At 38.8% G+C, this 16001-nt stretch overlaps 1 protein-coding gene across 2 annotated transcripts in view; it reads left to right on the plus strand.

The window, feature by feature from the left end:
• LOC140485983 (sorting nexin-24-like) overlaps positions 1-16001 on the plus strand; it is a 172385-nt gene that overhangs the window by 76436 nt on the left and 79948 nt on the right. Inside the window, exons 2-3 of one of the 2 annotated variants that reach the window (XM_072584471.1) lie at positions 6272-6355; positions 10582-10686. In XM_072584471.1, coding sequence (XP_072440572.1) covers positions 6272-6355; positions 10582-10686 — 189 coding nt within the window. The remainder of the gene's footprint in view (positions 1-6271; positions 6356-10581; positions 10687-16001) is intronic. The other variant, XM_072584481.1, reaches the window with a different exon arrangement.

Raw genomic sequence — 16001 nt, forward strand, 5'->3', positions numbered from 1 at the left:
GTAGCCAGTGGTTTGTTGACACACAACTTCAGGTGCCCTACTGACTTACCTTTCTAAATAATTTCTTAGGTAATTTCCCACAGTTTATTACTAGTTAATTTGTTGGGCTACAGTGATTGCATACAGACTGTCCCAGGTTTGCAAATGAGTTCCGTCCTGAACTATGTAAGTTGAATTGTATGCAAGTCTGAACACAGTGCAGGACAATGTAAAGGAGCCATGCACAATTACAGGAAATGTTTGCATGTTGGGTCTTTAAAATTACACACTTGTCTGAGATTGCAATCATAAGTCAGATATTCGTAAACCAGGGATCCCCATATCTCTTAATTTCTGGTGTACTCAGTGTTTCGTTTTAAGTTGTGATTTTGCAGCCCATATTTAAATGATGGTGTCCAGCCAATTCAGTTCCATCCATGTGGCATTATGGTGCAATAGAGTACATGAGATACAATTAGAGATGTGAGAGCTGGGAACTTTCCAGCTGTAGTGCTGTAGATTTGTGTACCACAGGCAGCTGCTCCCCTAACCAAATTGTCCCATTATAGTTAAAATACTGCTCTACCTCGTGATGGATAAGATTGATGAGCTATCTTCTATTCTAAAATACAATACCTGATAAATCTAATGAAGTTGATTACTGCTTAACAAAATCTGCATTTATAATAAATCTCTTTAACATAGTAATATGTCCAGAAGTGTTGCAAAGGGGTGTAATGATATAAACCAATACACACAATGATGAAGAAGATATCAGGATAAATGATGAAAAGCCTATAGATGCAAGTGCAAGGAGAGCTATCGAGAGAGTTCCAGAGGTTAGGATGCAGGAAGTTGATGGCATAGCTGCCAATAGTAGAGGACCAGGCTAGAGACCAAATTTGGTGGGAGTACAGAGATCTGAGTCTTGTACAGCTGGAGAGGATGTGAATTGGAAAACAGATGTGCAGGAATTGGGAGCCAGTGTGGATCAGAGAATGTAGGGTTGATGGGTGAATTGGACTTAATGCAAGTCTTGTAAAGTAGTCTGTAAAGTAGTAAACTTGGCAATAATATGATTTCCAATAACTAGTGTTACATTCCTGGTTGATATTACTATTGGAAAAGTCAGATCCCAGAATGAAACCTGGCTTGGTAGATCATGGCATTTTCTTTGTTTAGTTAGCTAATGTGGTGGTTAGTCACCTGAAGCATATCTGAAACCAGATCTGAAAATAGAGGTTATTTAACAAGAGAATAGAAGTTTATTGGAAAACCTCATCTGATCCTGGATGTTGGAGAAGTAATCTGATCATTTAGTATTCATGCTGGAGTTAGGAAAAGATGTGGTGAAGTAGCGTTATACTCACTGTACATGTTTTTACACGAAGGGGCATAATGTCACTGAGTAATAAGAGGAGGACAAAGGATCAGGAACACCAGAGATTACTGTGCAGGAATAGGAAGGTGTGCAGTGATGTTCTGGCTACACATAAATAAATAAGTGGCCCAAGTGAGTGTAGTCCTAGCTGACTTGAGAGGAGAATGGTGTGATCAGCTGTGCCAAAAGCTGCAGATGGGTAGGGAAGGATGAGGTGACAGGGTTTATCTTTGTCACAGTCTTGTAGATTATCATTTGTGATTGGTTAGACACATTTCAGTACAGCAGGGGCAGAAACCTGATTGGAAGGATTCAAGCATGGGAAGGTTAGGCCTGAAGTGCATCAGGAATGAAAGCCAAAGATGATGATTATTACGTTTTGCCATCGAAGATGAATATTTTGCCCTTGTTTGACTGTAAATTATATTTCTTAAGACATTTGAACAAAACCTGATATACAGATAGGATATGACCGAAGGGGAAACTGATAAAATATTTGTGAAAGTGTTGTGGATTTGGATCCTGAACCTGGAATATTCTGAAAGGATCAATCTTTTTAAAAAATGACATTTTTAATAGAATGATGTGGATTATTTCATCAGCTGCTATGAAATTTGTCATAGTTGTCAACAGATGAATGTTTAACAGTTGTGGAGTGCCCTGAAGCCCCTCTGAGCAGATTGATGCTCCTGATTTTTTTTTTAAGTTTTGTAGTTAGAAGAAAGTTTCAGTTAACATCTCATAATTGTAATTCTATTGAATTAACACACTTCAATTACTGTAAATTATTACTTTTACATAAATTAGACTATGAATTCAACTTGAATCTGTACCAAGTTTCAGGCAAGTGAAGACAGGACAAATACTTTAAAAACATTCTTGTTGGCTTAAATATCAGGCATCTGGTGGCCAGTAGGTTTGACGCTTGGCTATATTGGAAAGGGAAGGGCAGCACAGTTTCAAAGTGAGAACATGCATGTTAATTATGAACAGAACTTTTACCGTTATCTTTTACTGAAAACAGAAAATGCTGGAAATCACAGTGGATCAGGCAACATCCATGAAGAGAGAGCAAGCTAACATTGCGACGGTAGATCACTCTTCTTCAGAGCTGACATGAAATGTGGACATTTAAATGCAACAGTTGTTGGTGGCGGGAGGTGGGAGGGGAGGAGTTGGTGGGGGGAGAAGGACAGGCAATCCCATTGGAATGAGGGGAGAAAAGAGAGGACGCAATGACAGAGAAAAAGACAGTGTTTGGCAGTTAGATACAGCTTGCTCTCTCTCCAAACGTTAGCTTGCTCTCTCTCCATAGATGCTGCCTGATCTGTGGTTTTCAGTGTTTTTTGTTTTCAGTACAGATCCTAGCACCTGCGGTAATTTGGTCCTAACATCATCTTTTAGATTTGGCAACAATTCTCTCTGCAGCAAAGTTATCCGCCTTGCATTCGTGGACATATGGAAGAATGCTAGGTTTCAACAATCACAATTGTTTATACTGCAAGGAAGAAGGAATACTAATTGTTACGCAAGTTGATTGTAATTAGCTAAAGCGTTGCTTTGGAAAAAGCAACCAGAAAATATAGGCTTCAGGATAATTTCAGAAAGTCCCAGGGTTTGACCAAAACCCTTAGCTTGCAGAGTGCAGTTTCCTGTACATGATTGCAATCAATTCTAATGCTCTGTGCTTCACACTGAACTTATATTAGTTGTTAGTGTAGCTATGAGTCTACTCAGGGTTATTCAGCAAGTGCTACCCAATTGTGAAATCACATTCAACAATTATTTTAGATGTTGCAAGCACAGGCTGATTGAGTGTAGACTGCTGCATAACATTGAAATGCATCATTGGCTATCATGTTTTCATAAGCCCCGTTCTAAGTTGGCTCTGTAAGATCTCACAGAAGAACAGATCACAATTGTGGATAAGCCTTATGAGGAGCCAGCATAATCCAATCCAGCCCTAACAATTACCAAAGGAACTGATGCCATGGCTAGGTTGGAGGGTGTGTAAAGCTGTCTCTGGCTTGTGACTTAACCAGCACAAGTGAGGAAGAGTAGGAGTAATAGGAAGGGTATCCCAGGAGATAGCAGGTGACAATGTCTCTCTAGTAGTTTGAAGAAGACAGTGCAGGCTTTGAGGAAATTATGAAAAGAAATCTGCTTATCTCCCTTAAATATTTATAATGTGGCTGAAATGATGAAGCAGTTTACTTCCAGCCTACATGGTCTCACTTTGCTTAGCATCAGTGGTCTGTCATCTACCTTAAAATGTTGTCAACTTTAGCCAGGCATCACCACAACGTCACAGCTTTGATGTAAGCTTAAATGTTTGCCATGCAAACATCAAACTTGGAAAACTGGTAGATTGAAGAGATAAGGGCTTTTAGGGCTCCTCTCACATTCTGGAGGCATTCAGCTTCCCTGCTGATTAGTGGGATGAACGAATCTCATCCGTGAGCAGAGTCAAAGGTTACATTGACAATTGCCTTTTCTCAGGAGCATACTCCTGTACCCGAATTTGATAGTATCTGATGGTACAGATTGAGCATATATCATGGGTTACGTGCTTATTTTTGCTCATTCTTTAAGATATTCTTGGCTATTCAAATGTTTCACAGTGCCTGGAGTATATGGCTTTGCAGCTGGATTGGTTTGTGAATATTAAATTTTTTGTGTCAGTTAGAAGGATCTGGCTGACTTGGTCAAATGGTTTTGCCTCACTTTCCATTTATTTCCTTATTTAGCATTAATTTGTTTTGCAGTGACTTGCAGCTGATCTATATCTTCGTGTTTATTATTTGTCAAGTTTTTGGGTGCCTGCTTCTGGTACCGTGGTAGTGTCCTTACCCCTGGATTGGGAGGCCCAGACTCAATATCCAATCTGCTCCAGACATTTGGAATAACCTTCCTGAACAGGGTAATTTTCAGAAAATAGGCTTGTCAAGCTTCTGGGATTCATGTGGCGGTGTGGCAACATCTCTATCTCTGAGCCAGGAAACGTGTTCAAGTTCCACCTGCTCCAGAGGTGTATAATACCATCTCTGAGCAGGTTGATTAGAAAATATCTAGTGGTGGTGGGGGCAGCTACAGCTCTTGTGGTGCAGTGATAGTGTCCCTATCTCTCACCAGGAGGCTTGGGTTCAGGTCCAGTAGAGGTGTCCAATATCCCTGAACAGGGTGATTGGAAAAGATCCAAATCTCTGCTTGTACATTCAATTATGTGGTTATGAGTGTCTGCATACAAAAGAAGTCTGCTGACACTTACTTTCTTGAGAATAAAAACCCGTCCAGAGAGGTTGATTTTAAAATATCTTTGTTGAGCTTTTAGGACTCTTGCAGTGCAGTGGTAATATCCCTACCTCTGAGCCAGAAGGCCCGGGTACAACTGCAGAGGTGTGTAATAACATATCTGAACAGTTTGGTTTGAAAATACCGCTTTGTCAGGCTCTTGCATCTTTTTTCCGCTAAGAAGCAAACTCATAAAAGCCATTCTGTGCATTTGACTATTTGCTAATAAAGGACTATGGTATTGAATCATTGTTGCTTTAACAAAAATTGGGATGCTCTGAATTTCATACATTAGTGAGACCTAGTGTTTAAACTGTGATTGAATGCAATTGATATAATGGAAATGCTCAGGTTTTTAAATAACAGAATGGAAAACCATTGTACTTTATATATATTTTAACATCATTTTGAATCTTTTTCAAAGTTTGTTTTATAACTTCACATTTATAGTTGGCTTTGGGCATTGCATAGAATTTTTTTTGATTATTAAATTTTAATTTTCTGTTTCCTGTTCTCATTTTATTTCCAGTACTTTTAATGGAAATACAGTTTCCAGTAACAAGAAAAATACTTCTCAAGAAGGGAAAACAATTGTCCATTTTTTTGAGATATAAGGTAGATCAGAAAATCCACTTGAAGATTTTTCCCACTGATCTCCAAATGTTACTGGAACAAAAAAATTGTTGACTTTGAGTGTATTCTTTTAGAAACATACGTGATTTGTTTTTACTTATTAGAAGATATATGCTTTAGTTTGGATGTTCCATACTGAGCGCTTGTGCTTTGTTACTGCTTTCTTCTATGTTCTTTATCATCCAATTTCCAGACCAAACCAGTGACCCAAGATTCAAGCAGAGGCACTGTGCAGAGTATTAATTAACACACCCAGAGACATGCTATCCTGGCCTTTTAACCTTCCAAAGGCCAGTGAAAGCAATAGAACCTGTCATATTTGTCTTGTAATGAAAGGGAACTTTTGCCATGCCTCATCGTGTTACAGCAGACTGAAAATGTCCAGCTGAGATTTTTTAAAATTAATATATATGTAGGTTAGAAAGAAATTAACCTGCAGCAAGAATGGTTGCACATCTGTGATACTTAATGTCATGATTGTTTGAATTGTCAGGTGGTACTGTGCAGAGAACCACAGAATTATTAACTGTGTCTCTGCTAAGCATTCTGTAATTTTTAAAGAGAGCTGTATGGACCAGGAATGCTTTGCAAGGTGGCCATCTGAAAAAAAAAGTAACTTTTCAAAATATTAACTCACTATTGACTGTCAGATGTTTATTAACTTGTGCTCATGCGACATCTTTTATTTGAGGTGAGTTAATTGCTTTAATTTCCTGCTGTGGAATAAATTCACTGACTCGTTTTACATGCAAGGTGTGGAAATATTTAATAACACAAATAACCCAGAGATATAATTGCGGATGAATCAGTTTCTTGAACAAACTTATGAGCTGCTCTTTTATCAGAGTCAGTATAAATGAGTGCCATTTTAGAGATCTCTGGAATCCTTTATTTTATATGTAGCTTGTGTCATTAAAAGGAGCAATTTTTTTATGGCCATATACCTAAGGTGCACGGAAAAGTAAAGCTAATATTTTGCTTTTTTAGGTATTCAAAGTTGAAGTACTCATGAGTGGACGTAAGCATATTGTAGAAAAACGGTACAGTGAATTTCATGCACTTCACAAAAAGGTAACTACTTTAATTTCTCCTCATCAATCCAAGCCCTTCCCCAATATGTATGGGCTGTAGGGTTGTGCTACTGGGCCACTGAGCAAGTTGAATTGTTAATCATCAGTTGAAGTAGCATCCTTAGAGTGCTTATTGAGTAAGCAGCTAGGTCCTACTGAAAACTTGAATTGTCTTGAATTTGTCTCCATTCATCTGAAGAGTTCATTACTCACCTGGCAATGCTGTCAGGGATGGAGGCAGCTGTGATGATGACTCCTTGACTGCTGTTGATGGAAGGATTCCTCAATGAAATATTGTTCACAAACGCTGTTTTCTGAGCTGATGCTGAGTACAACATTTGTAGCACTTTGGTTGGCTGCAGTCTCAATTAATCACTATATATTGTAGCTATTTGTACAGTTAGCTGCTTGCAACCATATTTTTTGAAAATCTGTTATCTCAGCTGTCTTGTTAAGGCTGTCAGATTTACCCTTTACACAGCACGGATGGGAACTCCCACTGCTGAAAGTACTTCCACAGTGTTTTTGTCAGTTGGTGGTATTGTATGATCAGAGTTGATTTAAGCTTACTGTTTAGAGGGTTTCAATGTTTTATTTTCCCCTCACCCGTTCTTTCCCCACAACCTGGTTCTCAATAAGCATCGGTTAGAACATTGTCCCACTTTCAGTATTCAGGTATGGCCTTTGGTTCAGACTTTTACAAGCTGTATGTAAGGTAGTGTACCTTAACAATGTGCCTTAATAGAACCTCAGCAGGACACCCCTTACTGCACCTAAGACCATAAGACATAGGAGTGGAAGTAAGGCCATTCGGCCCATTGAGTCCACTCTACCATTCAATCATGGCTGATGGGCATTTCAACTCCACTTACCCGCATTCTCCCCGTAGCCCTTAATTCCTCGAGACAACAAGAATCTATCAATCTCTGCCTTGAAGACATTTAGCATCCCGGCCTCCACTGCACTCTGCGACAATGAATTCCACAGGCCCACCACTCTCTGGCTGAAGAAATGTCTCCGCATTTCTGTTCTGAATTGACCCCCTCTAATTTTAAAGCTGTGTCTACGGGTCCTAGTCTCCTCATCTAACGGAAACAATTTCCTAGTGTCCACCCTTTCCAAGCCATGTATTATCTTGTACGTCTCTATTAAGTCTCCCCTTAATCTTCTAAGCTCCAATGAATACAATCCCAGGATCCTCAGCCGTTCCTCATATGTTAAGACCAACCATTCCAGGGATCATCCGTGTGAATCTCCGCTGGACACTTTCCAGTGCCAGTATGTCCTTCCTGAGGTGTGGGGACCAAAACTGGACACAGTACTCCAAATGGGGCCTAACCAGAGCTTTATAAAGTCTCAGGAGCACAACGGTGCTTTTATATTCCAAACCTCTTGAGATAAGTGACAACATTGCATTCGCTTTCTTAATCACGGACTCAACCTGCATGTTGACCTTTAGAGAATCCTCGACTAGCACTCCCAGATCCCTTTGTACTTTGGCTTTATGGATCTTCTCACCGTTTAGAAAGTAGTCTATGCTTTTATTCTTTTTGCCAAAGTGCAAGACCTCGCTTTTGTTCACGTTGAATTCCATCAGCCATTTCCTGGACCACTCTCCCAAACTGTCTAGATCCTTTTGTAGCCTCCCCACTTCCTCAGTACTACCTGCCTGTCCACCTAACTTTGTATCATCTGCAAACTTCGCTAGAATGCCCCCAGTCCCTTCATCCAGATCATTAATATATAATGCGAACAGCTGTGGCCCCAACACTGAACCCTGCGGGACACCGCCCGTCACCGGCTGCCATTCCGAAAAAGAACCTTTTATCCCAACTCTCTGCCTTCTGTCAGACAGCCAATCCTCAATCCATCCCAGTAGCTCACCTCGAACACCATGGGCCCTCACCTTGCTCAGCAGCCTCCCGTGTGGCACCTTATCAAAGGCCTTTTGGAAGTCTAGATAGACCACATCCACTGGGTTTCCCTGGTCTAACCTACTTGTCACCTCTTCAAAGAATTCCAACAGGTTTGTCAGGCATGACTTCCCCTTACTAAATCCATGTTGACTTGTTCTAATCAGACTCTGCTCTTCTAAGAATTTAGAAACCTCATCCTTAATGATGGATTCTAGAATTTTACCAACAACCGAGGTTAGGCTAATTGTAAACTTTTGTAAACTAGTTTGCTTCCGACAACATAATAGCTTAAGGGTTTCAATTTCCAATGTAGGATATCTGGATAATTTCAAAAAAGCAAACTGTTCAGGTTTGGTGATATATAAACTGAAAATTGCTTTTAGCTCCCTCTGGCTCTTTTAGACTTAGAGCTGTATAAGCTAATAATTGGAGGTGAGCAGGTTGCTAACAAGAATACCTCCAACCTCAACTTAAGAGACCCTGGCATACCATCTAGGAGCGCTATTTTCGGAGTATCCCTCCTTCTGTTCTCACTTTCATGGGCTAATCAATAATTCTGCCGTAGATATTTTGAGATTACACTTTTGCAAAATTATGGAATTTTGCTGTGTGAATCTTTCCCATCCAGGAATTACCCAAATTCTGTTTGAACACTTGTACTTGGGAGACAGAGTACAATTTGGTCTGGGCTGCATTTAAACCCAGTTCCAGACGTGAAAGTGTGCACTCATCAGTCCCTAGTTGAATACCTTTCTTTGTTTGTGAGAGCACAGTTTCAGTATTGTGATTCCTCTAAGGGTGTAAATTTCAAATGTTATTGTTGATTGAAACTAGCAACTGAATTTGCTCACAAAAAAGGGCAATTGGAATTAAAATAATATTGGCACCGCTATTGATTGGAATAAAAACTGATTTATATGTTTTTATACAGATTGTATAATTTTATTAAAACATTGCAGAATCTTTTATATATTTGTCACTTTTTAAGTAGGGAAAACTTTGATTTTTGATTGTACTATATCAGTCAAATGTTATACAGTACACGATTGAAACAGTTTGAAGTAGAATTTTGAAGTTTTTGCAGGAGCATGGGTAGAGACAGTGTTGGTAATGCAGGCAAAGGAGGTTCCTTTTGTACATAAAGGACGAACCCCCCCCCGCTCTCCGCCATATCCATGGAATCATTTTCTGTAGTTTTAGTTACCCGCAGTTTACTGTGGTCGGAACATATTATAGGGAACATTCCAAAACCAGGGACCAGAAGGCTGCCGGGGAGGTACGTTTCCCAGTTAAATGAATGGGTTCACTGCTATCCGCAGTTTTGGGCTTCTGCGGTAGGCCCTGGAACACATCCCCCTGCGGGTATGGGGGGACTACAGTATAGTCTACCTGTACACTAAGTTCCAATTGCTCCTCTTTCTTAATCTGACATTTTACCATTTAAGGTGTATTTTTTTCTCTTTGTTCCTAATTACAAAATGTTTTAATTCATATTTCTGTCTTGTGCATCTACCATTTGGTTTCTTGTTCTGCATTCTTTAATACGTTTCATCATCTTGGCAAACTGCCGAAGTTTACATTATTCCCTTAATTCCTTGTTGATCATTTATTTAATTTCATGCCCCAAAACCGTCTGTACATTCTCCTTAATTCCAGATACTGTTAGCTTCATCTCTGTTTTTGTGATGATTTAATGATTTTTAAAAAAAATTCACCAAATGCTGTATACTCTATTTTCTTTCCATGACTTTATCTTATTTCTTCAAAGAGGTTATGAATTTGGTCAAGTGTACATTGCTGATTAGAATCCATGTTGACTATCTGTTGTTCATATCTAGCATGTTCATTCAAGTACCTGGTAATTGCAATTATGTTATTATTTCAAGTTATCAGCAACTTTTTTTTGGAACTCTATACTTTTCAAAGAATGATCTCAGTCTCTTTTTCTTATGTTTTTTTTTCTCCCTAGAGATATCTTCTTTTTAAACCATCCAAACTAGTTTGATTCTAAATGTTACGCATGGCATGATGGCAAATGACAATGTGAAAGCCAAATGTGACACCAGGCATTGACCATCCCCTAAAAGTCCCCCCCCCCAATTGATAGCTTATGTTGAAAATCCATCAGTACTCAACATTGGTGTGCTGCAATTTTAAAAAATTTGTTGGTGGTTACCTGATGTATTATTCTGTATAATCTAATGACAAAGTAGGAGAAAGAGAGCAGTGTTTAGGAAGTCAATATGTAAAGACTAAATTGGCTTTGAGTTTTGATAAATGTAAATTTATATTTTTTTGTTTTCCATAAAAGTTGAAGAAAAGCATTAAAACGCCTGAAATGCCTTCAAAGCATGTGAGAAACTGGGTGCCTAAAGTCCTGGAACAACGACGCCATGGTTTGGAAGCCTACCTTCAGGTATAGTGGAAATCTTCCAAAATGTGTTTTTGTTTTAAAAAGAACAAAACCTTGCCTCATAAATCAAGATTATGTATTTCAATTTCTTAGATCTGCTGTACACTGGGAGTTCCTTCATATTTTGTGTAAATGAGCTTCCATTCTGAGGTGCCCTCAAAGATGTTTAACCTGTTAAATATATGATGTGTTTCAACCTGCATTACATGCTTCAGTTTTATTCTGTCATACTGTCACATACCTATGAATTCTGCAATGAAATATTGATTTATCAGATCACAGGGCGCTTCACAGCACAGAGTGTGGATGCCAAGAATTCTGACATACAGACTACACAAAGATAATGGCCCATTTCTGTCACTGTCATAGCAGTCGGAATCTGTGGGTCCATTCAGTTTTTCCAAGCGTGTTCTTGTAGGAATAGCTACTACTAACTGATTTAGAAGTGCACGAAATTTCCTAACCGTATGCTTTTATTTTACACTTCTACAAAAATCTTTATAGAAAATCCTCACTCCCCCCCCTCCCCCATAATTAGTTGTCACTCTTAAGCAGAAAATGTATGTAAACTTGATCCTCAGATGCGAAGTCTGAACTGAGAACAGTTGGATGTAAAAAGAAAATCCATAAGTGAGCAATGAAAAGCTCAGCTTTTAATAATTGGCCTTTGGCTGGTTTTAGGAAATTATCAAATCATTGTGTTGCCCTTAGACACAAATCTGCTGTTTGTCCATGGCTTTTATAGCAGGTTATCTAACAAAAAGTATGATTAGAATATTTCAGAAATGATCCTTAACAAGTAAGGATCAGATGATGAGAAAATAATTGACAAAAGGACTTTTCCTTTTCTTTCAATAATTAGTAATGTTCCAGAGAAAGAGTAACTTTCTTCCATGATAGTTTTTCTGCTGAAATTTGTGTTTGTTTTATTTTGCTGAATAAATTGACTACCAAGGTATTCAAGTAGTACAAAGAATCCTGAGCAGAAAGTGATTAGGCTCTTGGGTGTAGCAAGCTTTAAACAAAACTGAACAATATCTTGAAAATGGGGGTTCTGTTGCCTCTGGGATTGGGATGGTGCAATTGCTAGTTTTGACATCAAGTACATCAGTGCCTGATGCTATTTTAGAAGTGCAGGACAAGTAGTGGTTTGGCTGTTTGCTTGCTGTTTAGACAGATTCACAATACTAGAGGACTAGTAGGAAGTTCTTTAACACTGACAGATTGACAGTTCCATTGTCCATGATAGGCACTGCTGTAGATAAGTGAAAGAAAGATTACCTCATGACGATGTGTTCTCAACATTTTCAAAACTATAATGAGCAAAGGAAATTACTGGCCTGCTTGCCTTCATCCCTCCCTTCATGGATGTTTGAAAATTCAATCTAAATGTGAGTTCTTTCAGGAGAAGAAGAGAATGTAATAAGTGCATTGGTATAGTCAAGATTACAAATACTAGTGACTTCCCTGTAGATATTTTTAATCAATTGCTCAGATGTGTTATGACACACTGGGAGAAAGTGAGGACTGCAGATGCTGGAGATCAGAGTCAAAATGTGTGGTGCTGGAAAAGCACAACTGGTCAGGCAGCATCCGAGAAGCATGAGAGTCAATGTTGTCATTCCTGATGAAGAACTTATGCTCGAAACATCGACTTTACTGTTCCTCGGATGCTGCCTGACCGGGTGTTATGACACACCTTTAGCAAAGGCTTAAAGCTAGAGATACTGACGTTGCACCACAAGAGCTCCTTGTCTAGGCTATACACTTGTATCCATTGACCTAAGTTGAAATTGGATTTTTCAAGTAAATTCTTGAACACCAGATAATGCCTCAGACTAGCAATACATACTGTTACTTTGGTGAATCATTTTTATGGCATTCTGACCACGTGAATATTTGGAGGAAGGTAAAAACAATGACTGCAGATGCTGGAAACCAGATTCTGGAGTAGAGTGGTGCTGGAAAAGCACCAGTTCAGGCAGCATCCGAGGAGCAGGAAAATCGACGGTTCGGGCAAAAGCCCTTCATCAGTATTCCTGATGAAGGGCTTTTGCCCGATATGTCGATCTTCCTGTTCCTCGGATGCTGCCTGAACTGCTGTGCTTTTCCAGCACCACTCTACTTCACAATATTTGGAGGAAACCCATTTCTCAGTTGCAATTCTGCAAATTTAAGCAAAGCTGCAGTTATTAAACCTTTTTTTTGTTTAAGAGGTACCCTGTTCCTTTTAATCATCTGCACTTGCCTCAGGCCTGATATTGCCGTATTACTTAGTTACCTTTTTTGGAAAGAATACCTCTGACAAAAGATACTGAATTTTACACTTAGGGCAACACTGGGGCTGCAGTTATGACTGTGGGGAAGCCCGATAGACTTTGTAGTGTATCTATCAGTGACTTTTTAATCCAACTGCTGTTTTAACGTAAGATTTCTAGTCTTCCTGGTCAGATAGCATCAGCAGGTATGGATGTTCCTTCAGCTCTGTTCTTTGCCCTCCACCGAGTCATGTCAAAGCTTGGTGCTGTAAACTTATTTCACACAGCCAAGATCTTTTCTTCAGTAAAGGACCTTAGTGAACTTGATGGGTTTTAAGGCAGTTGATGATAATTTCAGGCTGCCATGAAACTGAGACAAGCTTTTCATTCAAAACGTTGTTCCATTCAAAGAAACCCTATTTTAGCTATTGTAAAAATCTTTACCTGACAGTAGATAAGTCATGAATTCATACAGTGGATGGAAATGTGGCTGAAAGTCAGAAAATAAATATTTACTTGACATAATATGATGTTATTTAAATCTTCAGCTGTTTGAAAACCGAAAGAGCTGCATGTGTCAGTAAGTTTAAAAAAATCTTCTTACTACTTTGATTGAGAGGTTAGATGGTGTGGTATCTATTGTTGCGATTTCAGTAGTTTGTTAATATTTAACTAAAAACTAATTTACAACTATTTCAGCAAGGGTTGATTGCACTCTTTTTGTGGGATGCAAATGGAAGTTTGTTTTTATGGAAGTTTAAGCACTCAAGATTTAAAAAAAAACTTTGAATGGGATTTCATGAATGGAAGTTTGGTTTTATACAAGCAAGTCTGTATATTAAGAACCATAGAAGAAATGTAGAACTTTATATTTCATCTCTAGAGCAGTCCTGAGGTCTGCCCGGAGTGTATGCCAGATGGCTAGTTGGGTACAAAATGCTTTGGGAATGAATGCTGAGGTGTAGTATAAAGAACCATGGGGGATAGGTGGGAGATGTGAGTTGGCATGAGACACTGTGGAAGTATAAGGACACCAAATGGTATATAGATGGCGTGAATTGGCATGGAAGGTTTAAGGGGCCATGGGTGGTGAGAGATGATGAAAGGGTTGAAGGCTAAACAAACTAAAGTTTAGAACACATCTCGGATATAGTACTAGAGAAATGAGGTGGGCCTTCCAAACTGCCTTCAGTGGCCCTCTCTGCCAAATCTATCCATGCTTTCCTGTTGGGGTCAGTGGCTGGGCCCCATTCAGCGCCCAGTCAATGCAGTGTAAAGACTGTCTCTCCAACAAGATTTTATTCCAAAGTGAGAAATTTATTAACTCCAGCTACCCACCTTAGCAGGAACAATGTGGACCTTTAGTCTCTGTTTTGAAGCAATTTAAAATAGTTTGCTTATTTTGTGAGCGAGGAGCCTAAGGAACCTTACATTCCTGGCAAGCTTGTGAGAATAGAACATGATTTTGATTTCTGCTGTAGTTCACATAGAATTATGGAAAGTGCTATTTTTAATATTTTGAATGTAACGTATTAGTTAGATTTCCTGCAGAAAAACCTTTAAACTAATATCCTCAGTGATGTAGTGTGCTGAATATTTCTGGCAAATATTATTTTCCATCAAATTCTTGAAATTAATGGAATTTGTATTTTATTTTAAAGCACTGCACAAAACAATATTTTGTTAAACTCAAAAATGTATTTCATGTTTACTCTGTGCCTCTAATTCAGTAGTAATTGCACTAAATTGAGGACATTACTGTTGTATTTACAAACCTGTTATGAAGATAAAAGTACCAAAAGGCGAAAAGGGCTTGAAATCGCTCTTCTTTGGAGTGTCAACTTAGTGCTGTTAAATAATATTAATGACCAGGATTGTCAGAATGTAACTGTGCTTTCCTTAGTACAAGTGATTTTATTGATCAATATGGATGCAGCCTAACGGTTAGATTATTCTGTTCTGATTTTATCTATACATTAACTAAGTTTATTAGTGGACAAAAATATCTTTTGGTAGATCTAGATGATGATGTAGATTAAGAAAAGCAGAAGACCATCCATCATTTTCCTTTGTGCTAATAACTTAAATCCATCACTGTTTCTATCTGCTGGTTTCAGATCCCATTGCGTCTTCAGGCTTTTGGTAATGGCCTAAGTGAACCACAGCAATTTTCCCTCCAGTGGCAAAACTCGCAGCTCAATTGTCATAGTGGTTTTTAATTTTAGATTCCGAAATGTAGGTGGTAATAATGACTTCAGTCCTTTTTAGCTCTACATACATCTTTCTTTACTTGTCACATCTGGTGGTAAAACTATGTTTTTTTTTGGAAACTGACATCTTTTTTAGTACCTGTGTATTGCTGAGTTCAAATTTCTGATTAAAAATCCTTTATTTGTGTTGTTTAATGATGGTCATGTACTTTTTAATGGATATAAAAAGTAGGTTGGTGGAGAAATTTCCAATTCCTATTTAAAACTATTGTTACTGAACTAAGATTCTAGTTCTGTTTCATTTTATATAGAGCAATATTTCTAATGCTACTTTTTTTAGTCAAATATTATGTATGTTACAATTAATATACCTTTAATTGGGTATATTAAAAGTGTGCCTCTTAACAAAATAAGCCTTCTGCACTTTTGCCAAATTTAGTTCTTTTTTTTTAGATTAGATTACTTACAGTGTGGAAACAGGCCCTTCGGCCCAACAAGTCCACACCGCCCCGCCGAACCGCAACCCACCCATACCCCTACATCTACCCCTTACCTAACACTACGGGCAATTTAGCATGGCCAATTCACCTGACCTGCACATCTTTGGAATTTGGGAGGAAACCAGAGCACCCGGAGGAAACCCACGCAGACACGGGGAGAATGTGCAAACTCCACACAGTCAGTCGCCTGAGGCGGGAATTGAACCCAGGTCTCTGGCGCTGTGAGGCAGCAGTGCTAACCACTATGCCACCGTGATCGAGTTTGCTTTGGTTTGATTTAATTCAACAGATCTGCTGAATGATCAGTGTAAGTCAAACGTCCGAGTCTGTTTTTTGTTGAAATTCACAAC

This window comes from Chiloscyllium punctatum, chromosome 2 (genome assembly GCF_047496795.1).
Source record: "Chiloscyllium punctatum isolate Juve2018m chromosome 2, sChiPun1.3, whole genome shotgun sequence".
NCBI classification, from domain to species: domain Eukaryota; kingdom Metazoa; phylum Chordata; class Chondrichthyes; order Orectolobiformes; family Hemiscylliidae; genus Chiloscyllium; species Chiloscyllium punctatum.